Source organism: Salmo trutta, chromosome 16 (assembly GCF_901001165.1).
Source record: "Salmo trutta chromosome 16, fSalTru1.1, whole genome shotgun sequence".
Lineage (NCBI taxonomy): Eukaryota > Metazoa > Chordata > Actinopteri > Salmoniformes > Salmonidae > Salmo > Salmo trutta.
The window spans coordinates 28,202,200-28,228,336 of record NC_042972.1 but is presented as its reverse complement, the minus strand read 5'-3'; the positions used below and the strand labels follow the sequence as shown (position 1 = coordinate 28,228,336).

The 26,137-nt window shown below is 43.4% G+C and overlaps 2 protein-coding genes and 1 non-coding gene across 7 annotated transcripts in view; 1 reads left to right on the top strand and 2 right to left on the bottom strand.

Moving 5' to 3' along the window:
• The window catches only part of LOC115150479 (LIM domain and actin-binding protein 1), a 51,096-nt gene extending 39,016 nt beyond the window's left edge, over window positions 1–12,080 (top strand). For all 4 annotated transcript variants that reach the window (XM_029693800.1, XM_029693801.1, XM_029693802.1 and 1 more), the window contains 7 exons: window positions 4,782–4,836; window positions 7,375–7,472; window positions 7,970–8,035; window positions 8,481–8,532; window positions 8,859–8,941; window positions 9,096–9,229; window positions 9,535–12,080. In XM_029693800.1, the coding sequence (XP_029549660.1) occupies window positions 4,782–4,836; window positions 7,375–7,472; window positions 7,970–8,035; window positions 8,481–8,532; window positions 8,859–8,941; window positions 9,096–9,229; window positions 9,535–10,606 (1,560 nt within the window). In that variant the 3' untranslated portion in view covers window positions 10,607–12,080. The remainder of the gene's footprint in view (window positions 1–4,781; window positions 4,837–7,374; window positions 7,473–7,969; window positions 8,036–8,480; window positions 8,533–8,858; window positions 8,942–9,095; window positions 9,230–9,534) is intronic.
• Window positions 5,970–6,045, bottom strand: trnas-uga (transfer RNA serine (anticodon UGA)). The gene has a single exon. It is a non-coding gene; the product is annotated as a tRNA-Ser (tRNA).
• Window positions 12,081–17,824: 5,744 nt separating the features above from the next.
• The window catches only part of LOC115150477 (SPRY domain-containing protein 3-like), a 115,702-nt gene continuing 107,389 nt past the window's right edge, over window positions 17,825–26,137 (bottom strand). For both annotated transcript variants that reach the window (XM_029693796.1, XM_029693798.1), the window contains 4 exons: window positions 19,631–19,688; window positions 18,734–18,853; window positions 18,391–18,524; window positions 17,825–18,125 (listed from right to left, as the gene is read on the bottom strand). In XM_029693796.1, coding sequence (XP_029549656.1) covers window positions 17,991–18,125; window positions 18,391–18,524; window positions 18,734–18,853; window positions 19,631–19,688 — 447 coding nt within the window. In that variant the 3' untranslated portion in view covers window positions 17,825–17,990. The remainder of the gene's footprint in view (window positions 18,126–18,390; window positions 18,525–18,733; window positions 18,854–19,630; window positions 19,689–26,137) is intronic.

Here is a 26,137-nt window from a genome sequence, read left to right as displayed (position 1 = left end):
ACTAGGAAAAAAGGAAAACTGGAAAAACAAAACCTTTACTTTTCAAGATGATGTTGGCTATTTCATTTTTATGTTTTAATAAAATACATAATTTGAAGAAAAAACATTATTGTGGCAATTCATATCTTGCAGTAAAATTGTAAATAATACTTTAATCTCGAGAGAAGACAGGTTAAATGTTAACGGTTTCATGTTCTCTTAGAAAATAGTCCTAATCTTTTAGGCCTAGACATAAACAATATCCAAAACAACTAACGATACACTGAATTCATACATTTTCAGTCATTTTTAATTGTAAAGTCATGTCTTTCTACACAATACCTTTTTGTATGCAAATCTGTCAAGGCAAAGGGTGGCAACTTTGAAGAATCTGAAATATATATTGATTTGTTTAACACTTTTGATTCCATATGTGTTATTTCATAGTTTAGATGTCTTCACTATTATTCTACAATGTAGAAAATAGTCCAAATAAAGACCTTTTGAATGAGTAGGTGTGTCCAAACTTTTGACTGGTACTGTATGTCATGGTAGAGTAGTGTGTAATAATGTGTTGTGTTAAGTATTGTTTTATTGTGTGTAGCAGCAGCTAATGGGGATCCAGAATAAATACAAAAGGAAACATTTCAATTAGTCTACACCTGTTGTTTACTAAGCATGTGACACATGCAATTCGATTTGAATACCATAACAAATGTTTCCAATCTAGGAGGTAAACGAGGGTATGTTTGACAGCATGAGTGAAGGATGCTTTGTTGCGAAATAGGAAGCCAATTCTAGATTGGAGATGCTTAATGTGTGTCTGAAGTGCTTTGAGAGACTAGTCAAGGATCATATCACCTCCACCTTACCTGCCACCCTAGACCCACTTCAGTTTGCATACCGCCCCAACAGTTCCACAGACGACGCAATCGCCATCACACTGCCCTATCCCATCTCTATCCGAAGAGAAATACCTATGTGAGAATGCTATTCATTGACTACAGCTCAGTATTCAACACCATAGTACCCTCCAAGCTCAGCATTAAGCTTGAGTCCCTGGGTCTCAACCCTGCCCTGGGCAATTGGGTCCTAGACTTTGACGGGCCGCCCCCCAGGTGGTGAAGGTAGGAAAAAACATATCCACTTCGCTGATCCTCAACACTGGGGCCCCACAAGGGTGCATGCTCAGCCCCCTCCTCTACTCCCTGTTCACCCATGACTGCGTGGCCATGCACTCTTCCAACTCAATAATCATGTTTGCAGACGACACAACAGTAGTGGGCTTGATTACCAACAATGACGAGACAGCCTACAGGGAGGAGGTGAGGGCACTCTGAGTGTGGTGTCAGGAAAACAACCTCACTCAACGTCAACAAAACAAAGGAGATGATTGTGGACTTCAGGAAACAGCAGAGGGAGCACCCCCCCTATCCACATCAACGGGACAGTAGTGGAGAAGGTGAAAAGTTTTTAAAGTTCCTTGGCGTACACATCACGGACAAACTGAAATGGTCCACCCACACAGAGTGGTGAAGGTGCAACACCGCCCTCACTAACTTTTACAGATGCACAATTGAGAGCATCCTGTCGGGCTGTATCACCGCCTGATATGGCAACTACACCGCCCTCAAACGCAGGGCTCTCCAGAGGGTGGTGCGGTCTGCACAACCCATCACCGGGGGCAAAGTACCTGCCCTCCAGGACACCTACAGCACTCGATGTTACAGGAAGGCCAAAAAGATCAAGGACGACAACCACCCGAGCCACTGCCTGTTCACCCCGCAATCATCTAGAAGATGTCAGTACAGGTGCATCAAAGCTGGGACCGAGAGACTGAAAAATAGCCATCACTAACACAGAGGCTGCTGCCTACATCGACTCCAATCATTAGGCACTTTAATAAATGGATCACTAGTCACTTAAAAAAATGCATAGGGCATAGGCCTACCCACTTGGGAGCCAGACCCAGCCAATCAGAATGAGTTTTCCCCTACAAAAAGGGTTTATTACAGACAGAAATATGGCTGTTTCATCAGCTGTCCGGGTGGCTGGTCTCAGATGATCCTGCAGGGAAAGAAGTCTGATGTGGAGGTCCTGGGCTGGCGTGGTAACACGTGGCCTGCAGTTGTGAGGCCGGTTGGACGTACTGACGAATTTTCTAAAACAACGTTGGAGGTGGCTTATGGTAGAGAAATGAACATTCAATTCTCTGGCAATAGCTCTGCTAGACATTCCTGCAGTCAGCATGCCAATTGCACGCTCCCTCAACTTGAGACATCTGTGGCATTGTGTTGTGTGGCAAAACTGTACATTTTAGGCTGCCATTTTATTGTCCCCTGCAAAAGGTGCACCTGTGTAATGATTATGCTGTTTAATCAAATTCTTGATATGCAACACCTGTCAGGTGAATGGATTATCTTGGCAAAGGAGAAATGCACATTAACAGGGATGTAATCAAATTTGTGCAAACAATTTGAGAAATACGTTTTTTGTGCATATTTCAGCTCACGAAACATGGGACCAACACTTTACATGTTGCGTTTATATATTAAAAAAATGTATGTACATTTCTCCGATTTATTTTTATTTATTTTTTTTTTTTTCGTTTTTTTTTTTTTTTTTTTTCCCCAGACCTCAAAAGTGGTCTCCTGGTGTAGTTTAAGTATTTTTGTGGACTTAGAACATCCAATTTTGTTGTTTTTCTAAAATAAACTAGGAAAAAAGGAAAACTGGAAAAACAAAACCTTTACTTTTCAAGATGATGTTGGCTATTTCATTTTTATGTTTTAATAAAATACATAATTTGAAGAAAAAACATTATTGTGGCAATTCATATCTTGCAGTAAAATTGTAAATAATACTTTAATCTCGAGAGAAGACAGGTTAAATGTTAACGGTTTCATGTTCTCTTAGAAAATAGTCCTAATCTTTTAGGCCTAGACATAAACAATATCCAAAACAACTAACGATACACTGAATTCATACATTTTCAGTCATTTTTAATTGTAAAGTCATGTCTTTCTACACAATACCTTTTTGTATGCAAATCTGTCAAGGCAAAGGGTGGCAACTTTGAAGAATCTGAAATATATATTGATTTGTTTAACACTTTTGATTCCATATGTGTTATTTCATAGTTTAGATGTCTTCACTATTATTCTACAATGTAGAAAATAGTCCAAATAAAGACCTTTTGAATGAGTAGGTGTGTCCAAACTTTTGACTGGTACTGTATGTCATGGTAGAGTAGTGTGTAATAATGTGTTGTGTTAAGTATTGTTTTATTGTGTGTAGCAGCAGCTAATGGGGATCCAGAATAAATACAAAAGGAAACATTTCAATTAGTCTACACCTGTTGTTTACTAAGCATGTGACACATGCAATTCGATTTGAATACCATAACAAATGTTTCCAATCTAGGAGGTAAACTCGCTAAGGTATTCAATCATTTCACTGTGTATTTCAGATGGAGTCAAGGCCACCAAAATAGAGCTCCTTTTGCAAAAAACATCCCTGTGTGTTTAAAGTGTGTAGCCTACTGGTGTAGAAGCTGGGGGTGTGTGCGTGTGCGTGTTAATGGGTAGAGTGGCTGTGTCATGGGGGAGTTGGTGGGGGGACAGACAGACAGTCCTGTCTGACAATGGCTCTGGTTCTTGAGCTTATTAGGGGATTAACTCTGTGTACACATGTCCGCACCCATACAGTATGTGTATATACAGTAGTGTGTGTGGTTAGTGGTGGTGTAGGGGGTGCATCTCCCTTGACTTTCTAGTAAGTCAGTATGTGGTTCATTGCAGTTTCAATCCGTTGTGTGGTGCTAGAAGTGTTTTACATCTATGAAGTGGTTTGTCTTGTCATATTTGTTTATTTTCCAATTTGAAATACATATTATGCATAATGGTTCTTTGTTAATAACCATTGAGTTTAGCTGTAGAATTCATTGCATCTGCTGTCCAAAATTTGCCGAATGCAGTAAATTCACCATCTTGTTCAAATTAGAAATGTTTCAGCAACTTGAGACAATTGAGCTTCTTATGAATATCTGATATCACCATAGATCTTTGGTGATTGTTTTGGTGTTTAACAGTAAAGTGTTCCTTATTGTTATCAGTCTCTCTCTTGGGCAAATTAGATGAATCACTGACATGAACGCTTGGTTTTTGGTTAGGTCTAGAACTAAAATATTGGCTCCCGTGTGGCCCAGCAGCCTAAGGCACTGCATCTCAGTACAAGAGGCGTCACTGCAGTCCCTGGTTCGAATCCAGGCTGCATCACATCCGGCTATGATTGGGAGTCCCATAGGGCGGCGCACAATTGTTCCTCCACTGGCAGGGGTAGGCCGTCATTGTAAATAAGAATTTGTTCTTAACTGACTTAAAGGTCAAATAAATCAATCAATAAAATAAAATGGAGCAAGGTGTGGGGGGGTGAATAGAACATGCTCCAAATGGGTGTGTGTTTTGTGTGTGTACCTGTGTTAATAAGAGTTTGTTTAAGCAACCATCAGTGGCTCATTGTAATGTAAAGGATATGCAGGAACTGGCTTTGATGTCAATGGGCCAAACCATTGTGAGTGCGGTGGGGGTGGTCAAGAGTGACCAATGACGGAGCTTAATGTTGTCTGAGTGTTGATATGGGTAGCAACGCAGAGGCCGGCAAACTAAGGCTTAGAGATAGATGGAAGTAGAGAAAGCAGGAGGAGTCTGTGGTTGCTGAGTTGAAGCTGAGGACATTGTACAAGTCCTGTCTGAGGTTGTGTAATAAGCTGAACCCTGACCGTTGACCCCTGTGTTATCCAGGTGAGGACAGGACTACACAGCAGCTCCTCCGAGGACAAGGACCAGAGACTAGGAGGTAATGCATGAGCACACGCATATATATATATATATATATATATACACACACACACACACACTGCACAAGACCCATACAGTATAATCAAATTCTGAGGTCACAGCTGATATCACCAGCACTAGGCACCAGCTGACAAAGGATCCCATGCAGAGAGGTGCCCAGTGCGCTCATTCTATCCATGAATGTTACAGATGAGGATGCAGCGTTTTGCATTGACAGATTTTTGTTTTGTTATCCACGGGTGCAACATTTGACATTGAGTCATTTAGCAGACACTCGTATCCAGAGAGACTTACATTTAGTGCATTCATCTTAAGATGGCTAGGTGAGACAACCACATGTCATAGTAAGTACAGTGGGGTGGAAAAGTATTTGATCCCCTGCTGATTTTGTACGTTTGCCCACTGACAAAGAAATGATCAGTCTATAATTTTAATGGTAGGTTTATTTGAACAGTGAGAGACAGAATAACAACAAAGAAATCCAGAAAAACGCATGTCAGAAATGTTATAAAAGGATTTGCATTTTAATGAGGGAAATAAGTATTTGACCCCTCTGCAAAACATGACTTAGTACTTGGTGGCAAAACCCTTGTTGGCAATCACAGAGGTCAGACGTTTCTTGTAGTTGGCCACCAGGTTTGCACACATCTCAGGAGGGATTTTGTCCCACTCCTCTTTGCAGATCTTCTCCAAGTCATTAAGGTTTTGAGGCTGACGTTTGGCAACTCGAACCTTCAGCTCCCTCCACAGATTTTCTATGGGATTAAGGTCTGGAGACTGGCTAGGCCACTCCAGGACCTTAATGTGCTTCTTCTTGAGCCACTCCTTTGTTGCCTTGGTCGTGTGTTTTGGGTCATTGTCATGCTGGAATACCCATCCACGACCCATTTTCAATGCCCTGGCTGAGGGAAGGATGTTCTCACCCAAGATTTGACAGTACATGGCCCCATCAAATGATGCGGTGAAGTTGTCCTGTCCCCTTAGCAGAAAAACACCCACAAAGCATAATGTTTCCACCTCCATGTTTCATTTCATTATCATTCATTTACGTCATTTAGCAGACGCTCTTATCCAGAGCGACTTACAGTAGTGAATGCATACATTTCTTATTTTTTTTTTTTTTTCTGTGCTGGCCCCCCGTGGGAATCGAACCCACAACCCTGGTGTTTCAAACACCATGCTCTACCAACTGAGCTACAGGGAAGGCTGTTTGACTGTGGAGATGGTGTTCTTGGGGTAATAGGCAGCATTCCTCCTCCTCCAAACACGGCGAGTTGAGTTGATGTCAAAGAGCTCCATTTTGGTCTCATCTGACCACAACACTTTCACCAGTTGTCCTCTGAGTCATTCAGATGTTCATTGGCAAACTTCAGACGGGCATGTATATGTATTCTTGAGCAGGGGGACCTTGCGGGCGCTGCAGGATTTCAGTCCTTCATGGCGTAGTGTGTTACCAATTGTTTTCTTGGTGACTATGGTCCCAGCTGCCTTGATCATTGACAAGATCCTCCCGTGTAGTTCTGGGATGATTCCTCACCGTTCTCATGATCATTGCAACTCCACGAGGTGAGATCTTGCATGGAGCCCCAGGCCGAGGGAAATTAACAGTTCTTTTGTGTTTCTTCCATTTGCGAATAATCGCACCAAATGTTGTCACCTTCTCACCAAGCTGCTTGGCAATGGTCTTGTAGCCCATTCCAGCCTTGTGTAGGTCTACAATCTTGTCCCTGACATCCTTGGAGAGCTCTTTGGTCTTGGCCATGGTGGAGAGTTTGGAATCTGATTGATTGATTGCTTCTGTGGACAGGTGTCTTTTTTAGAGGTAACAAGCTGTGGTTAGGAGCACTCCCTTTAAGAGTGTGCTCCTAATCTCAGCTCGTTACCTGTATAAAAGACACCTGGGAGCCAGAAATCTTTCTGATTGAGAGGGGGTCAAATACTTATTTCCCTCATTAAAATGCAAATCAATTTATAACGTTTCTGACATGCATTTTTCTGGATATTTTTGTTGTTATTCTGTCTCTCACTGTTCAGATAAACCTACCATTAAAATTATAGACTGATCCTTTCTTTGTTAGTGGGCAAACGTACAAAATCAGCAGGGGATCAAATACTTTTTCCCCCCACTGTACATTTCCCCCCAATAAAGGCATTATCAGCTAAGTTGGTGCTAGTAGGAATAAGACAATTGCAGGTGTATTTATTTGTATTTTTTAGAAGGGCTGTGGTTGAACTGTGTGGCAGAACGGTGTGTCAATTCATAGTGAGGGCACTGTGCTCCATCTAAAAAGACTAGCTTTATTTACTTAATTCATAAACTTTTGGCAGCTTTTACATACCCTTTACCCAGGCTTTTTTCATAGTAGCTAATGCAGGACTGTTTTCCAAGTGTTTTTTTTTTTTTTTTTGGTCTCAAATCAACATACAGGGCTTCTGATAACATTGCATCAGAACTAGGTGGTGGATCAGGAGAAAGAAACTTCATTATGCTAATCTCTGTGTGTCCGTGTGTGTGTCTGTGATTGTTTTCTCGTAGTGTTGTCCCCTGACAGAGTGGTTGAGACCACCTCCCTGAAGGAAAGAATGGCCAAGTACCAGTCAGCCGCTACCAAAAAGCGCCCACTAGCATGCACTGTGAGTTTGTGTGTTTGTTTTATTATAGATGCTATCCTAAAAAAATGTACACACTCCCCTCTCACATTTTAATCTCCTCTATTTAGGAGAGACTAGAGACACCGTTGACTCAGTTACCAGACCTAAATGTCCTTTTTAGAAAGTGGTCCTCTGCTCCTGTTAAATGGTCACATTATATTTTTACATTTTAGTTATTTAGCAGATGCTCTTATCCAGAGAGACTTAGTGCATTTATCTTAAAATAGCTAGGTGGGACAACCACATATCACAGTCATAGTAAGTACAGTTTTCCTCAATAAAGTAGCTATCAGCGAAGTCAGTAAGAAAAATTAAAACATTCAAGGCTAATGTAAGGATAGTGTAAATGGGAAAAGTTGCTCAATTAATGTCAAAGAAAGACAGATCATAATTCACATTTTGTAAAGATGGCCTTGGTTTGGCATTTCATGTCTCTCTTGTCACTGTGTTCTTCTGCTGATCAACCTCTTCATCTGCAGACCAGTCAGTCAGAGCGAGAGGATAACAGCCTGAAGGAGAATGTGCCCCCTAGTGGTGTGGCTGTGGTAAGTACCTACACGTGTGTGTGTGTGTGTGTGTGTGTGTGTGTGTGTGTGTGCGCATGTGGTGTGTGTGTGTGTGTGTGTGTGTGTGCGCGCGTGTGTGTGTGTGCGCATGTGGTGCGTGTGAGAGTTGGTTTTGAGGTGGGTACATGAGAGAGCGAGCGACTGAGTGAACATAGTGAGTCTTTGAGATAAACTGTGTTTGTGTGTGAAGATGAATTCATTGGATAGGGGAGCAGCGTTTAAGCAGATACACACTGTAAACCAATCAAAGCTGATGTGCTGTGAGTAAATGAACATAGTTTCCTAAAATACCTGCTCTTAAACCTGAATACACAGTGACAGTAAACTCTTTCATATGGATTTTTTAGTGCTATTTTAAATGGATGAACAAGCTATACTGTTTTTTGGATTGCTATAACAAGGTTCTCTCTTTTTTTCCACTCAGAGCCAGGCTTTAGAGTCCTACAGCAGAAAAGTTGCTGTAGCAGAGACCAATGGTGAGTCAGCTTTAATTTCCCTCCCCATCTCGCATGATGTCAACCCCACAGCTCCTGGCTGGGGGGCGCCGGGGACAGGACCTCACCCAGCGGGGAAACGGCTGCTCTTGCCTCTGATTAGTCCTCTGTATTCTAGGTTAAAGGGCAGAGAGGGGTGGAGCACCGACTGGGTCGTTACTCTGAGTTACTGCTCTGTGTCTAGTGAAAAGCCTGGCTCCTTTAAAAAATATATATATATTGCTCTGCCCAGCTGTGACACTGACCTCTGGAGTCAAGATGGAGTCCCTGTAGTAAGACCGGTATGTTATGTGTTTGGTCTGTTTCAGGGGATGGCATGGACATATCTAGTTTTAAGGGTGGTACCTCATCTTCATCCTCAGTCCACAGTGACTTGCCCAAGGCAGCCTGGGTGAGTTCTCTCCATAGCCTCCATCACAATGACACAAACAACTGTAGTAACATGTATTAAATCAAGGAAATCAATATAAAATCTGACAGTAAGAGTTGTTACTGACAACCACAATTCAGTGTATGAAAGGCAAATCCTTAATGTGTGTGTGTAGAAGTTCTGCCTTTCCGTGAGGGAGACGTGCATTACGTGCCTGAAGACAGTGTACCCGCTGGAGAGGCTGGTGGCCAACACCCAGATCTTCCACACCACCTGCTTCCGCTGTCTCCACTGCAACACCAAGCTCAGGTACTAGTAGGGATGCTCATTTTGTCAAAATGTACTTTTTCATTCAAATGTCACATTCTAAAACATTTAGAAACCATTGGGGGAAAAGTAAAAAGAACATGTTAAAAGTATTGCCTATCGTGCATGATAATTCTATCTTTTCAATATGCCTTTTTAATTGGATTTATCCCAAGCTGAATCGATTGTAGTAACATTAGCTTTGAAATGTACATTTGTTTCAGTGACCGGTGTCTTGTCTGCATCTAGCTAATGTATGTTTTTTAAATATTTGTTTTGTTTTGTTTTTGCTGCCCTCTGCTGTTCAGCCTGGGGAGCTATGCCTCTCTATACGGTAAGGTCTACTGCAAGCCCCACTTCAGCCAGCTGTTCAAGGCCAAAGGCAACTACGACGAGGGCTTTGGCCACCGCCCCCACAAGGACCTGTGGACGCCCCGTGCCGAGGAAGAGGAAGATGGAGTAGACCGGGTCGTGGAGAAGAGGTCTACGGAGCGGGCAGAAAGAGCTGTGGTGGTGTCCCATCCAGCCGAGACACCACTCTCCCCAGCCAAGCAGTCCAGCACCACGGTGGAGGAGTCTCCCCTGGCCAAGGTGACAAACCTGACTGCCTCTCATGAGACACACAGCCACATTTCCTCCACTGAGAAACTCTCCACCACCGAGAAAATACCAGAGGCCCGCAGGCTTAGGGTTGCCTGGCCCCCTCCTGCTGACAGTGATGCTGGAGCCTCTTCTGCTCTGGAGGGTGGTGGTGTGGGCCGGCCCTGGAGGGCCAAGTGGCCTCCGGAGGGCGAGGTGTCATCGTCCACCCTGTGCCCCAACAGGGCTGAGCTGAAGAGCCTCAGGAGGAGCTCGTCTCTGAAGGAGCGCAGTCGGCCCTTCTTGGTGGCCCCCAGCCTCACCAACACCAATGCCCTGGGGCCAGGGGAGCCCCGCCAGCCCCTCAAATCCCTGATGGAGAGGAGGGGGTCGCTGGAGGACAGCTGCTCCACACTTAAGGAACCAGAACCTCAACTCCAGAGGAGGAGAGAGGAGGAGAAAGAGGGGAGCAAGCCCACATTGCCCAGCGGCAGTGCGGTGAACGGAGAGATCAGCTGCGAGGAGGTGGAGAGTCTCCTGGCAACGCAGGACAAGAAAGAAGAGCCGCTGAAGAAAGGAAAAGAAGCAGCAGTGGAGGATGAAGAGGAAAGGGCTTCTTTAAAATGCAAAAGTGCCTCTCCAGACATCCTAGCATCTCCACCCCCGCAGCCCAAACACAACCGCAGCTCCCAGGACGTGGGCTTCTGGGACGGGGAGGAGAGAGGCGACGGGGAACAGCTCACCATGGAGGAGATGATCAAGAGGAACCGCTATTATGAGGAAGAGGAAGATGACGTCTGAATAGACACTCAGCTCTGAATCAGACTGGATTTAGACTGGACACACACCATGGACACACACCAACACATTATGTCCCTAGTACTCCCTGTCCACTTTATAAAACCCAGGGAGTTCTTAAAAGTGCAGGGACACAACAATTGTGATATTTCTCTGTTTGGGTGTAATTTGTGATCATTTTGAGTGTTTGTTTCATTCACAGTAGAAAAGTTAGCAATACAACAGTCTTACTACACTACATTGAACCAAATAGCCTGACTATTTGAGTGATTTCTGAGGGAGCCTGGTAGAAGGGACTGGTAGATTGTAGACGGTTGGATTAAAAACATTTAGTACCGTTTTCCATGTTTTGTATTTTTACGCTGGAAAGGCTGGTCTGTGTCTTTTTTAAACTGGGAGTGAATACAGTTACGATCTTTATGATACACAGCCCTGATTGGCGGATAGGATCGTCTAGACCAGGGTTTCCTAAACTCGGTCCTGGGGCCTCCCCAGGGGGCACGTTTTGATTTTTGTCCTAGCACTACACAGCTGATTCAAATAACCAACTCATCATCAAGCTTTGATTATTTGAATCAGCTGTGTAGTGTTTGGACAAAAACCAAAATATGCACCCAGGGTGGGCTCCAGTACTGAGTTTGGGAAAACTTGGCCTAGACCCTAGAGCAGGGGTATTCAACTCTTACCCTATGAGGTCTGGAGCTTGCTGGTTTTCTGTTCTACCTGATCATTAATTGTACCCGGTCTAAATCAGTCCCTGATTAGAGGGGAACAATGGAAAAACTCAGTGGAACTAGCTTGGAGGTCCAGAGGTGACTTTGAGGGCTCTAGAGCCTAATTATGCAAATAAAAGATGACTGGTCATTGGTCAGAATAATCAGATTGTGATGTAATGCTGTGGGCCAAAAACTACATCCCCTTTTTTTCAAAAGCTGTTACACTAAAAGGGCATTTTCACAATTTCAGTGTTATTTCGACCCTGTAGTGTGGAAATATCAATAAAATAGGGAAATCACGTTTGACTGCACTGCCCCTTTAAGTGGACTAGTACAAACCACTGCCAGATGGATTACAGGATCAGAGCTGTTTTAAATAATCACAAGCAGTCACTTCATGGGTTTGATAATACTTGATCTTGTAATATACCTTAAGAATCAAAAAAGGCTGGTGACAGAATGTGGTAAATATATCCGGGATGACTAAACCAACAATGTACTATCTGTGATGTATGTTTGGGTCCTTTCCCTTCCTGGGTGTATATTTTTAGTTGTTCTTTGACACAGTGCCTGTTTTAAATTGTATAAAAAGCATCCTATTTTATAATGAATTTAGAAAACTGGATCAATACAGATTATTATATTTACCCTCATTGTTTTATACTTAATTTTTTGGGGTCCTCCATAAAGTAATCTTGAAAGTGTACGTCTCGAGACAACCAAAGTGTTTGAAATAAATAATAAATGGTCTATCATTGATACATCTGTCTTGTTTCAGTACATGAACTAAGGCCGGGATTCAATACGGTCGCCCTTGTAGCCAGCTTTGAAAGGCAATGTTTCCGCGTTTGCTGACATCACATTCATGGTGAATGCTGTAAATGTCAGCCCAATTGGAAATGACCTTTAAATGTCAGATCTGCGTTTATAGCGTGCTTAACTCAGTACAGTGTTATGATTGTTTATTTACCTTTCTACTGTTGTGGCTAGATGGAAAAGGCCTACAGCGCCATCTATTGGGCGTGTAAGGGACAACAGTTGACATCTGTAGCATTGTAGCTAAGCCTAACCCTTTTCCTAACCTTAACCTGCCACGTTAATTATCCTAGCCTGCAATGTAAACAAACCATCTGTGGGTACAAATCAGCAGTATCACCCATAGAGAATGATAGAGGCCTCTAGTGGCCAAAAGTCTGTATTTGAATGGGCAGCGCCATTTGAAGGCTTCCACCATTTTTAATGTAGTCAACTGAGTGAGACTTCCAACTTCATTGGCTGACCCATCCTGGTGACCCTGTTGGAGTCATGTCCAACCGGGTCAATGGGAGGGATAAACAAATCGTGAGTAAGAAAATTGACTACTTCAAAATGTAGATAGCTTCAATGGCGCTGCCCATGCTGTCACAGACGCTATGATGGCACAATACATAGATGAGTCCTCTATGGTATCACCACACAGGTTAGGAGAATGAGGTTAAGAGTTAGGTTTAGCGACAATGCTACAGTGTAACAACTGTTGTCCCTGATGCGACCCCTAGATGGAGCTGTAGGCCTACTCCATCTAGCCACAACGGTAGAAACATGAACTAACCATCTGTGGCGACAAATCATCAGTATCATTACACCAGATTGAACCCCAGCCTTAAAGGGCACGTAGCAGCTATTTCTCAATGTCAGAAATGCATATAATAGCAACTTGGAGCACTCCAGGAAAACATTCCCAAATTACAAACTCTTAAATACATTGTTCTAAAAGTTGGGTGTGAGGTTTTCTCCAAATCAAATGTATTTATATAGCCCTTCTTACATCAACTGATATATCAAAGTGCTGAACAGAAACCCAGCCTAAAACCCCAAACAGCAAGCAATGCAGGTGTAGAAGCACGGTGGCTAGGAAAAACTCCCTGGAAAGGCCAAAACCTAGGAAGAAACCTAGAGAGGAACCAGGCTATGAGGGGTGGCCAGTCCTCTTCTGGCTGTGCCGGGTGGAGATTATAACAGAACATGGCCAAGATGTTCAAATGTTCATAAATGACCAGCATGGTCAAATAATAGTAATCACAGTGAACAGGTCAGGGTTCCATAGCCGCAGGCAGAACAGTTGAAACTGGAGCAGCAGCATGGCCAGGTGGACTGGGGACAACAAGGAGTCATCATGCCAGGTAGTCCAGGTAGTGTGTGAGAGAGAGATCATGAGCAGATGAGCTCCCACATGTTTCAGCATGTTTTTAAAAATAGATATATTTAGAGTTAGACGAGAGAGAGAGAGCGTGCGAGTGCGTGTGTGTGTAGATTTTTCGTCAGGGACATATACAGGATGCTACCCTCTACAACATAACCTCACTCCAAACCTACAACCTGATTTTTGGATGGAATTACTTGGAATGCTTCCTACACTCAATGATTATTATTCCCAAAATATACATCAAATGCTCTGGCAAACAAGCAGAGACCTGAAAACACCATCCAACCTGGAGCTGAGTGAGTAATGCTTAGTCTGAAGCAATTTTTTTACTTTCAAAAGCCAATTACAATTATATATTTTACTTAATAAGGACTGAATGCTCAGGCTGCCATGCTTTGCTAGGACAAAGAGTTACAACTTCAATTAGCACTGACGTGTGAAGCGAGAGGTGCCGAAGCCTTTGAGCCCAACACATGGCAGGCTACCCCACCCAGATCCAGAGGACTTGAAGCCCCCTCCTGCTGTTCAAAGACCATCCACTGGCATTTTCTACAAGAAATCTGCCTAAAGAAATAAAGGTTTCTCCCAAGTTGGTGTGACACCTACTCCCATTGCCTGCTGCACTGCTGCTTGGATTCCACCTGGCGATCTGTTCGCCGTCTGCCCTGGCCTGTCTGGTACAGGTACCCCCACCCCCTCTCTCTCTCCCGAGGTTTCACTCACCTCCAGCACACACGCACTGTTGGGGCGAGTGACTCTGAACTTACAATGGATAGCCCTAAGTCGTTATATATGTTATTTTTTTGTTGTGTATTTTGCTATTTGCCTCATGACTCCTGCATACTTTGTTGACTATGAACGTGCTTGTTTACCCAACCGTGGGACAGACTGTTTGTTCCCACACTCGGGACTCAGACTCTATTTGTTACACAGACTTTTGGCCTCCCATCCTATTCTAACCACCTCTCGCCGGCTTTGTATTCATGTTACCTGATAAAATTTCTGTACAATATGATCTTGTTGCCATCTGATGCACATTCAGATGTCATAAATCAGCACTGCAGAGCTCTCCCTGTACTATGCCGTGCCTTTATTGTATTACTGTTGATGATATCTGGAAATGTATATGTCACCCTGGCCCATCTACTGTTGCTAGCCCCAATTCTGACTTGTGCTCTGATATCTGCTTCACTGATTTCTGCTCTCGTAAAAGCCTGGTCCTAAAGCAATGAGACTCCCTAAATCTTTCTCCGATTATTACCAATCCCACAAGGTATGGCTCCAAACACCCAGAAAAGGTTACTCTTCTTGATGTTATCCTCACAAATAATCCTGATAGGTATCAGTCTGGTGTTTTTTGTAATGACCTTAGTGATCACTGTTTAACAGCCTGTGTTCATAATGGCTGCTCAGTGAAACGACCTGTCCTGATTTGTCATAGACGCTTGCTAAAAAACTTTAATGAACAATCTTTCCTTCATGAACTGGCCTCTGTAAAATTGTATAGAATCAGCTTGATCCCCTCTGTCGAAGACACTTGGACCTTCTTTTTTGAAGGTCCAACCTTAAAGGTCCTCAATGATGTCACCATTGCCCTTGATTCAAAGCAATATTGTGCTGCTATTTTTATTGACTTGGCCAAAGCTTTTGATACGGTAGACCATTCCATTCTTGTGGGCCGGCTAAGGAGTATTGGTGTCTCTGAGGGGTCTTTGGCCTGGTTTGCTAACTACCTCTCTCAGAGTGCAGTGTATAAAGTCAGAAAATCTGCTGTCTCAGCCAATGCCTGTCATCAAGGGAGTACCCCCAAAGCTTAATCCTAGGCCCCACACTCTTCTCAATTTACATCAACAACATAGCTCAGGCAGTAGGAAGCTCTCTCATCCATTTATATGCAGATGATACAGTCTTATACTCAACTGGCCCCTCCCTGGATTTTGTGTTAAATGCTCTACAACAAAGCTTTCTTAGTGTCCAACAAGCTTTCTCTACCCTTAACCTTGTTCTGAACACCTCCAAAACAAAGGTCATGTGGTTTGGTAAGAAGAATGCCCCTCTCCCCACAAGTGTGATTACTACTTCTGAGGGTTTAGAGCTTGAGGTGGTCACCTCATACAAGTACTTGGGAGTATGGCTAGACAGTACACTGTCCTTCTCTCAGCACATATCAAAGCTGCAGGCTAAGGTTAAATCTAGACTAGGTTTCCTCTATCGTAATCGCTCCTCTTTCACCCCAGCTGCCAAACTAACCCTGATTCAGATGACCATCCTACCCATGCTAGATTACGAAGACCTAATTTATAGATCAGCAGGTAAGGGTGATCTCGAGCGGCTAGATGTTCTTTACCATTCGGCCATCAGATTTTCCACCAATGCTCCTTATAGGACACATCACTGCACTCTATACTCCTCTGTAAACTGGTCATCCCTGTATACCTGTCGCAAGACCCACTGGTTGATGCTTATTTATAAAACCCTCTTAGGCCTCACTCCCCCCTATCTGAGATATCTACTGCAGCCCACATCCTCCACATACAACACCCGTTCTACCAGTCACATTCTGTTAAAGGTCCCCAAAGCACACACATCCCTGGGTCGCTCGTCTTTTCAGTTCGCTGCAGCTAGCGACTGGAATGAGCAGCAACAAACACTCAAACTGGATGGTTTTATCTCAATCTCTTCATTCAAAGATTCAATCATGGACAGTTGTGGCTGCTTCGTGTGAAGTATTGTTGTCTCTACCTTCTTGCCCTTTGTGCTGTTGTCTGTGCCCAATAATGTTTGTACCATGTTTGTACTGCTACCATGTGTTGCTACCATGTTGTTGTCATGTTGTGTTGCTACCATGCTGTGTTGTCGTGTTGCTGCCTTGCTATGTTGTTGTCTTAGGTCTCTCTTTACGTAGTGTCTCTCTTGTCGGGATGTGTTTTGTCCTATATTTTTTATTTTATTTTAATCCCAGCCCCCGCCCCCACAGGAGGCCTTTTGCCTTTTGGTAGGCCGTCATTGTAAATAAGAATTTGTTCTTAACTGACTTGACTAGTTAAATAAAATAATATAATATAGCTCCGTCTGCTGGCTATAAGTCTTTCATCCAAATGAGAGAGAAAAAACACACAAAGCAGGCCATCCTATATAAATAGATACTCATCTTTATTTATAAACATTGCATACAAGTTCACAATTTAGAGGTGAATCATATCAATGATTAAATTAACCTAATTGGTGACTAATATGAAATCAAATGACACTTGGTCAGGAACAGTTAGTGCATGATCTTCAGTTTTTTTTATCATAAAATACAATCAATCAGCACATTGCTAAGTATTTCATTTAACAATATAAATGAACCCAAAAGAGAAGGAACATAGATAGACATGTTAAACAAAAAGCCTCGAAAATGCCTGTAGTAATGCATCATAAAACAGTATATCTACAATAAAGTGCTCGTGATAAAAGGATATGGCATTATCATAGTCTTAGAAAAAAATGACATAACCCAACATCCTCATTTGGATTTTGGCATACCTGAGAGTTGGATTTCTTGTCTGTGGATTACATTTTTTCAGCATTTTGAATGCATTCCTTTAATAATCTCAAAATATAGTTGAACTAATAAGACTTGAATGATTGTTGCTAAAGACCTGGGATTGGTCCAACGTCTCTTTAAACTGGTTCTAGCATTTTCTATTGACATGATAAAAGTAAGCACTTTGAGGCACCCATACAGTATAGTCTTGACATATCAGCTTTGAATAATATTAATCCTCATACTATCTAGTAGCATGAGTTTCCTCTACTGATAGGAGTCAACCCAGAGTAAACTAGACTGAGGTGGGACTTCCCAGACAACATGCTGGATCCAGGAGTGATGTGAAGAAGAGGATACTGCACTGAGTTTGTTTGGAGTGACTCCAAACAAACTCCCATATTGGTCTAGCATCATATCGTCCATCCTCCCGACAGGGCCTCTAGCCTTTTGGGGGCCCTAAGCAAGATTTTGTTGTCCAATTCTGCCCATTTTGCCATGGGGCAGAGATTTTTTTTGCAGTTTTAAAGCTAATTTCCTGTAATTCTTCACATTTTGCCATGTTAATGATATCTGAGTGAAAGTGACTAACAAAAGCAATGGGCCTCTGGGCATGCATCCTGTGTGACCTGTCAGTATTCGACCATGATTACTACAAGTTTAGATAGCTGGCTAGAATAATTTACCAATCTAAAAACAGTTAGCTGACATGGTTAATTGAGTGACTGTCAGTGACTGACATACCAAGAGAAAAATTGCTGATGCACAACCAAATTTTTTTTTTTTTTGGGGGGGGGGGGGGGGGGGCCCTAGTGGCTTGGAGCCATAAGCGACCGCTTATGCCTGGAGCTGGCCCTGTCCTCCGAGTTTGTGGTGTGTGTGTGCGTCTGTCTGTGTTGGAGCCACTTCTCTCTGGTCATGTCCCTACTCTCTTCACTCCATCCTCCCCCTCTCCTCTCACCCGCTTAGTGGGTGCAGGTCCACCCTGACCTTTTCCCCGGTGCTCATCATGCCGATGGTAGGATAGAACCCCCCTGCTGGCACTGCCACCTCCTTGCGGCCCACCACCTTCCCATTCCGTGTGAAGAACACCTAGCACAACACAAGGGGGCGACAGTGAGCTACTATTCACACTAGGGTTGGGGTTGATTCCATTTAAATTAATTTAGGATATGAACAAAAGTGACAAATTATTTTGAAAATTCAGTGCCTACTGTTTTACCACTCCTATATCAAATCAGAACACATCACATATAAAATCCTAACTAATTCAACATAACCCCTCTCCTGCCTCTCACAGAGCTGACGCTCTGGCCCTGTTTGAAGGTTTGCTGATGTAGACAAAAGAGTCTCTCACCCCGACCTTCCTCCCCTCCTGCTCCCCCTCCAGTTCCTCCCCATCCTTCTCCTCGTCTTCATCGTTCATATAGAGTTCGTTCTGGACACGCCGCTGCTTAGGCCACAACTCCGAGTCCCCGTCGTCACTGTCATCTGAGGGAGCCACACCGATATGCTCAGAAAGACAGACATGGTGAGACAGACAGATTGATAGACAGGGAGGACGAGGATACAGTTAACTAAGTATACCATTCAAAATCCCCACTCACATTTGCTGCTTTATTACATTTTTTATAATCTAAAGACATTGTTTGTTTCATGGTTGTCTGTCTCAGATGGCAGCAGCCTAATGGTGCACTCACCTCCACTGTCCAGGATGTAGTCCCGTGGGAACATGATGCCACAGCCCATGACGTCCCCCTCAAAACAGCGAGGGCCAAAGGCGTCCCCCACCCCACTACCCTGGAAGAGCTTCCCATCATCTGAGAAAGAGGAAAGGAGAAAAGAGAGTGTGTGTGTGTGTGTGTGTGTGTATGAGAGAGCATGTATGCAAATTTCAATCATTCTGTATTTCAATTCCATGCAAATTCAATCAGTTCAGGGTAAACAGAAAATTCCTATATCAATGAATCTCCTAAATTAACTGAATTGAAAAGGAAAATGTACCCAACCCAGAACATCTAAATGAGTGAGATGATTGAGACTGACTGCTGTGTGCCGAGCTAGAATATAAACTTAAAAGTCCATTTTTCCTCATCTCAGCCTCCCTCGGCAGTGGAATAGTCAACCAGAGGTCAGGGGGAATGCGAGAGGAAAGAGCTACTTTCTCATCCTTAGGGTGGCTTTTAGGAAGAGAGATACAATGACATGGAACAGATGAAACATGAAGAGATCACTAGGTGGGGCTTCACCTAATCACCACTTTGGCAGATAAGCAGTGATAAACACACAGGCTTATCATAAGAGTAACACACTGATAATGGTATCCCACCATTCATGGGGACTTGGACAACTCTCAGCTTCTCGCTCAATCTCTGGCTGAGCCCTACATGGCACCCTATTCCCTACATAGTGCACTACTTTTGACCAGAGCCCTATGGGCAGGAAGGGTACCACAGGAGTCAGTCTGACCAATAATTAGAATCATGCATGGCAAGCAGGTACAGAGACAGACACATTCAAGTAACAAACCAAACCATCATGCAGGAACACTTGCAGACGGACAGATAGACAGACGCTACATGACTCAGGACACTCACCTGCATGATAGGCTATGGAGCCCCTGCTCCAGCCAGGGTGTCTGTTTTTGGGATAATCCTGTGAAATTAAGTGATAATATGTCAATGAGGTTTGACTCATACGAGGTGTGTGTATCTAATGACACCTTCCTGATACTGATTAATAGTGTGTGTACGCACATATAAACTCAGCAAAAAAAGAAACATCCCTTTTTCAGGACCCTGTCTTTCAAAGATAATTTGTAAAAATCCAAATAACTTCACAGATCTTCATTGTAAAGGGTTTAAACACTGTTTCCCATGCTTGTTCAATGAACCATAAACAATTAATGAACATGCACCTGTGGAATGGTCGTTAAGACACTAACAGCTTACAAATGGTAGGCAATTAACTGACTCTGAAAAACACACAAAAGAAAGATGCCCAGGGTCCCTGCTCATCTGAGTGAACGTGCCTTAGGCATGCTGCAAGGAGGCACGAGGACTGCAGATGTGGCCAGGGCAATAAATTGCAATGTCCTTACTGTGACACGCCTAAGACAGCGCTACAGGGAGACAGGACGGACAGCTGATCGTCCTCGCAGTGGCAGACCACGTGTAACAACACCTGCCAGGATCGGTACATCCGAACATCACACCTGCGGGACAGGTACAGGATGGCAACAACAACTGCCCGAGTTACACAAGGAACGCACAATCCCTCCATCAGTGCTCAGACTGTCCGCAATAGGCTGAGAGAAGCTTGACTGAAGGCTTGTAGGCCTGTTGTAACGCAGGTCCTCACCAGACATCACCGGCAACAACGTCGCCTATGGGCACAAACCCACCGTCGCTGGAACAGACAGGACTGGCAAAAAGTGCTCTTCACTGACGAGTCACACTTTTGTCTCACCAGGGGTGATGGTCGGATTCGCGTTTATCGCCGAAGGAATGAGGCCTGTACTCTGGAGCGGGATCGATTTGGAGGTGGAGGGTCCATCATGGTCTGGGGCGGTGTGTCACAGCATTGGACTGAGCTGGTTGTCATTGCAGGCAATCTCAACGCTGTGCGTTACAGGGAAGACATCCTCCTCCCTCATGTGGTACCCTTCCTGCAGGCTCATCCTGACATGACCCTCCAGCATGACAATGCCACCAGCCATACTGCTCGTTCTGTGCGGGATTTCCTGCAAGACAGGAATGTCAGTGTTCTGCCATGGCCAGCGAAGAGCCCGGATCTCAATCCCATTGAGCACGTCTGGGACCTGTTGGATCGGAGGTTGAGGGCTAGGGTCCTTCCCCCCAGAAATGTCCGGGAACTTGCAGGTGCCTTAGTGGAAGAGTGGGGTAACATCTCACAGAAAGAATTGGCAAATCTGGTGCAGTCCATGAGGAGGAGATGCACTGCAGTACTTAATGCAGCTGGTGGCCACACCAGATACTGACTGTTACTTTTGATTTTGTTAGTCACATGTCTGTGGAACTTGTTCAGTTTATGTCTCAGTTGTTGAATCTTGTTATATTTACACATGTTAAGTTTGCTGAAAATAAACGCAGTTGACAGTGAGAGGACGTTTCTATTTTTGCTGAGTTTGTGTGTGTTTGTTTCATTGATTTAGTTTCCTGCCAATGCTCCATTGAGCCCCCAGGTGATCCAACAGAAACCCCAACAAAGGCCCAGTGTTGTAGCTGATAAGATCTGAAGATGAGTCACATTTAATGGGGGTGCACCCTGTCCATCAGCCCATACAATGGAAGTCCTCATGAAGGAACAATAAGAGCATTTATTTTCTAGTTCTTCAGCCAGCCTCCTCTACTCCATCTCTGCAATACATTTTGACACATAAGGGTCATTAAAATAATCTGTATTTGAAGCCATAAAACACTATGATGAGTCACTGCGACTCTGAAGACACCATTTGTTATAGGCTTTACCCACAGCAACCGCTATCCATTAATGAAACAGCTTTCTCAAAACACTCAGATGCTAATCTTTAACACACCATGGGTAACATCAGCTGGGGATGGCGTCACCAGAGCTAATAGCCCTATCTTCTATGCTGGTATTATTCACTGAAACACACAGTAACAAAGACATGTACTGTGGCGCCACCAGGTCACGACTAATGCTAACTGGTTTAGAGAAGAATGAAAAGAGAGCTGCCTTTGTGCCAATGGAAGCCCCTATGGCCACAGTGGCAAGGGCTTTATTGGTACAGATATGGAGAGATAGAGACACAGGGAGGAGAGGACAGTGGATAAAGAGAGGGTCAGATAGTGGGAGAGGTATGGAGATGGACAGGTGAGGCAATGGAGAGATGGGAAGATGAGATTACATGTGAGTATGATTAAGGGATGAAAAAGTGAAAATGAAGACCATGATAGATGAGAAAGAAAGAGATGGAGAGGTAGGAGACCGAGAGATAGAGTGACACAGGAATGTGTATCACACCATCCCACAGTTCTCCAATAAAAAAAGAGGAGTCCAAGTTGTCACTGATCTGCTTCACAAGTGGTTTTTCAACGGGGATGATGTCCGCCTTTGATTTTTCCTGTGAGAGGTAATGGTTCACAATCAACACATTAATGAGAGGATGGCTCATTGGGTCTGCTAGGAGGTGAAGGGGAGCAGTGGAAGTCTGAAACCTCAGGAATGGCAGACTGCTGGATTTATGATGCCCCACAAGAACTGCCGACTGCTCCAGAAAACAATTCCCGGAAAACAAATCAGTGAAATCACAGAGCTCTTAGTGCCAAGCAACACACACAGACAAGAGTGCAAAGGTTTAGGAGGTAGGGAGAGTGACTGTGTGTGACATGACATTAGGCAACCCCAGAGATTAACAAGGGTGTGGACTTGATCAAAGGTAGATCAATTGTGCAAAAGTAACTAACTGACATCAGGATGGTTTCGCTTCAACGCCCAATGGAGGACTTACATTGTCATTGTCTGGGTACATCACATCCTTACAACAGCCATGGGACCACAGTGGTTAGCTATCAGGAGGTACAGGCCAAAGATAGAAGACACCAACACCTATTAAAACCTCAATAATAGGGCATACCCAGGAAAAACTTCCAAAAGTACAATTCATGGTAAACAGGAGTTGGAGCACTAAAAAAAACAGACAGAGATCTACTTCTTACGCTCAGGCCTTGCTCCATAATCTGATGAAGCACTGGTATCCTGACATTTCTCCTCTGAATAAGTCATTTTGGAGAGTTCTTTCCTGCCATTTGTTGTTGAGCAAACCTACTCTCCTTTGTTTGCTGAAACGGGGAGGCCTACCTGAACTGTGACTTACTTGAAACTCTCCATGTCGTCACAAGAGTGGGAGCTCCAGATGCAGTCAAAAAAGTCAAGAACGATGCAGCAGTATCGAGGGGCTCTTATTTCCAGGTTCTCTTATCTGATAAAATAACTGACATATCTGAAGTAGGAGCTCTTTGATTTACATTAAACAGGATGTGCAGATTCCATGCTGATTAAATCTCTGCTGTCATAATAAGTTCAGGTGTCTCTGCGTTGAGCAAACAGTCATTAGACAAGCCCTCTCTAAACTGCCTGACAGATGATATTTCCACAATATGGAGATAATCACTGTCATGAATTATACAGAGAGACACCGTTGGAAGGGGTCCAAATTAATTACTTTAGGATATTAGCGTTATCTACGATATTATCAACTTGATCTTTCTAACCCAGAGAATGCAAGCACTTGCTGCATACTTTTCTTTTTAAATGTAGTTTCTTTCTGTGTATGGTGCTACTCAGTGGTAAGCAACTCATCAGACAAAAATGCCCAGCTACCTAGCGACTAAATAGCCATGCTTGGAAAACTGCCACACTGTGAAAGTTGTCATTCACTTGGAAATAGTGAAATAAACAATGCTTGCCATGAGTAACAGAAGAAAAATAGCAGCGATAGATGGATAATTAGAGAGAGAGAGAGAGCGAGAGACAGGTAGATAAGTGGCTGTAATCTTGTGAGCTGGAGACCGGGTTCGATACAGCATATTTTCCACACTCCACTTCAGTCAGAGTTGCTATCATGTTAGCACGATTGGTTAGCATGTAAATGGAACAGCCTGTGTTTTCTACGGAAAACCAAATGAGGGGTTCAAATGAGACAATATTTATTCTGTTGTTCGCTTTTCCCCTCTCCGTCATTCATCACTCTGAATGGGGTGGAAATAGTGAGAGAAGTGGAGGAGAAGGAGTTGAAGGAGGATAGGATAGTCATGGCTGAGCTAGCGAGATAAGTGACAGCAACATTTGACCAAAGGCACTGACTGGTTAAACAACTACCTCAGTTTCTTTTTCATTTTACCTCCTTTGCACCCCACAATTAAGGTTTGATTGGCATCTAGCCTAATTCCATGTTTTTAGATGGTGCCCATCTTTCCCATACATTTGGAATTGAGGCCTGCATAAACAGTTGAAGTCGGAAGTTCACATACACCTCAGCCAAATACATTTCAACTCAGTTTTTCACAATTCCTGACATTTAATCCTAGTAACAATTCCCTGTCTTAGGTCAGTTAGGATCACCACTTTATTTTAAGAATGTGAAATGTCAGAATAATAGTAGAGAGAATGATTTATTTCAGCTTTTATTTCTTTCATCACATTCCCAGTGGGTCAGAAGTTTACATACACTCAATTCATATTTGGTAGCATTGCCTTTAAATTGTTTAACTTGGGTCAAACGTTTCGGGTAGCCTTCCACAAGCTTCCCACAATAAGTTGGGAGAGCTGGTGTAACTGAGTCAGGTTTGTAGGCCTCCTTGCTCGCACACGCCTTTTCAGTTCTGCCCACAAAATCTATAGGATTGAGGTCAGGGCTTTGTGATGGCGACTCCAATACCTTGACTTTGATGTCCTTAAGCCATTTTGTCACAACTTTGGAAGTATGCTTGGGGTAATTGTCCATTTGGAAGACCCATTTGCGACCAAGCTTTAACTTTGTGACTGATGTCTTGAGATGTTCTTTCAATATAGCCACATAATTTTCCTTCCTCATGAAGCCATCTATTTTGTGAAGTGCACCAGTCCCTCCTGCAGCAAAGCACCCCCACAGCATGATGCTGCCAGCCTTGTGCTTCACGGTTGGGATGGTGTTCTTCGGCTTGCAAGCCTCCCCTTTTTTCCTCCAAACATAACCATGGTCATTATGGCCAAACAGTTCTATTTTTGTTTCATCAGACCAGAGGACATTTCTCCAAAAAGTATGATCTTTGTCCCCATGTGCAGTTGCAAACCGTAGTCTGGCTTTTCTATGGCGGTTTTGGAGCAGTGGCTTCTTCCTTGCTGAGCAGCCTTTCAGGTTATTGTTCTGGGATTGATTTGCACTTTTCGCACCAAAGTACGTTCATCTCTAGGAGACAGAATGCGTCTCCTTCCTGAGCGGTATGACGGCTGCGTGGTCCCATGGTGTTTATACTTGCGTACTATTGTTTGTACAGATGAACGTGGTACCTTCAGGCATTTGGAAATTGCTCCCAAGGACGAACCAGACTTGTGGAGGTCTACATTTCTTTTTCTGAGGTCTTGGCTGATTTCTTTTGATTGTCCCATGATGTCATGCAAAGAGGCACTGAGTTTGAAGGTAGACCTTGAAATACATCCACAGGTACACCTCCAATAGACTCAAATGATGTCAATTAGCCCATCAGAAGCTTCTAAAGCCATGACATAATTTTCTGGAATTTTCCAAGTTGTTTAAAGGCACAGTCAACTTAGTGTATGTACACTTCTGACCCACAGGAATTGTGATACAGTGAATTATAAGTGAAATAATCTGTCTGTAAACAATTGTTGGAGAAATTACTTGTGTCATGCAAAGTAGATGTCCTAACCGACTTGCCAAAACTATAGTTCGTTTACAAGAAATTTGTGGAGTGGTTGAAAAACGAGTTTTAATGACTCCAACCTAAGTGAATGTAAACATCTGACTTCAACTGTATATTTGAATGCACATCCAGAATTTGTACAACAGATGGGGTGTCGGTGTTATATATGGATTGGTATGAAAACATTTGATGTGACAGTGAATTAAGAACAGTAGAATGTTATGGAAGTATAACATGTTTCAGATGGACTCATTCTAGGCTGGAAAATGAGAATGTAGGGTGATGATGACGATCATAATAGTGTCATTGATGGTCATTGTGTTGGAGATAATGACAATAGTGACAATAGCAATGAACGATGATAATGATCAAGTTGATGATGATAATGTAGGAGGACATGGCATGTGATGTAGCGGTTAGTGCCGCTGCCTTTGGAGCACACACGTACTGTATGGGGCCGGAGAAGGCAGCTGACGTTTTACGTGTCCCCAACCGATTGTGTTTTTTTGTTTGTTTATTTGCGTTGTTTGTAACTTATTTTTGAACTTATTTTGTACATAATGTTACAGCTACCGTCTCTTATGACCGAAAATAACTTCTGGACATCAGGACTGCAATTACTCACCACGGACTGGCAGAACCCCTTTTTTCCTTTTAATGAGTCTGACGAACGCGATGCAGATGATATACTGCTTT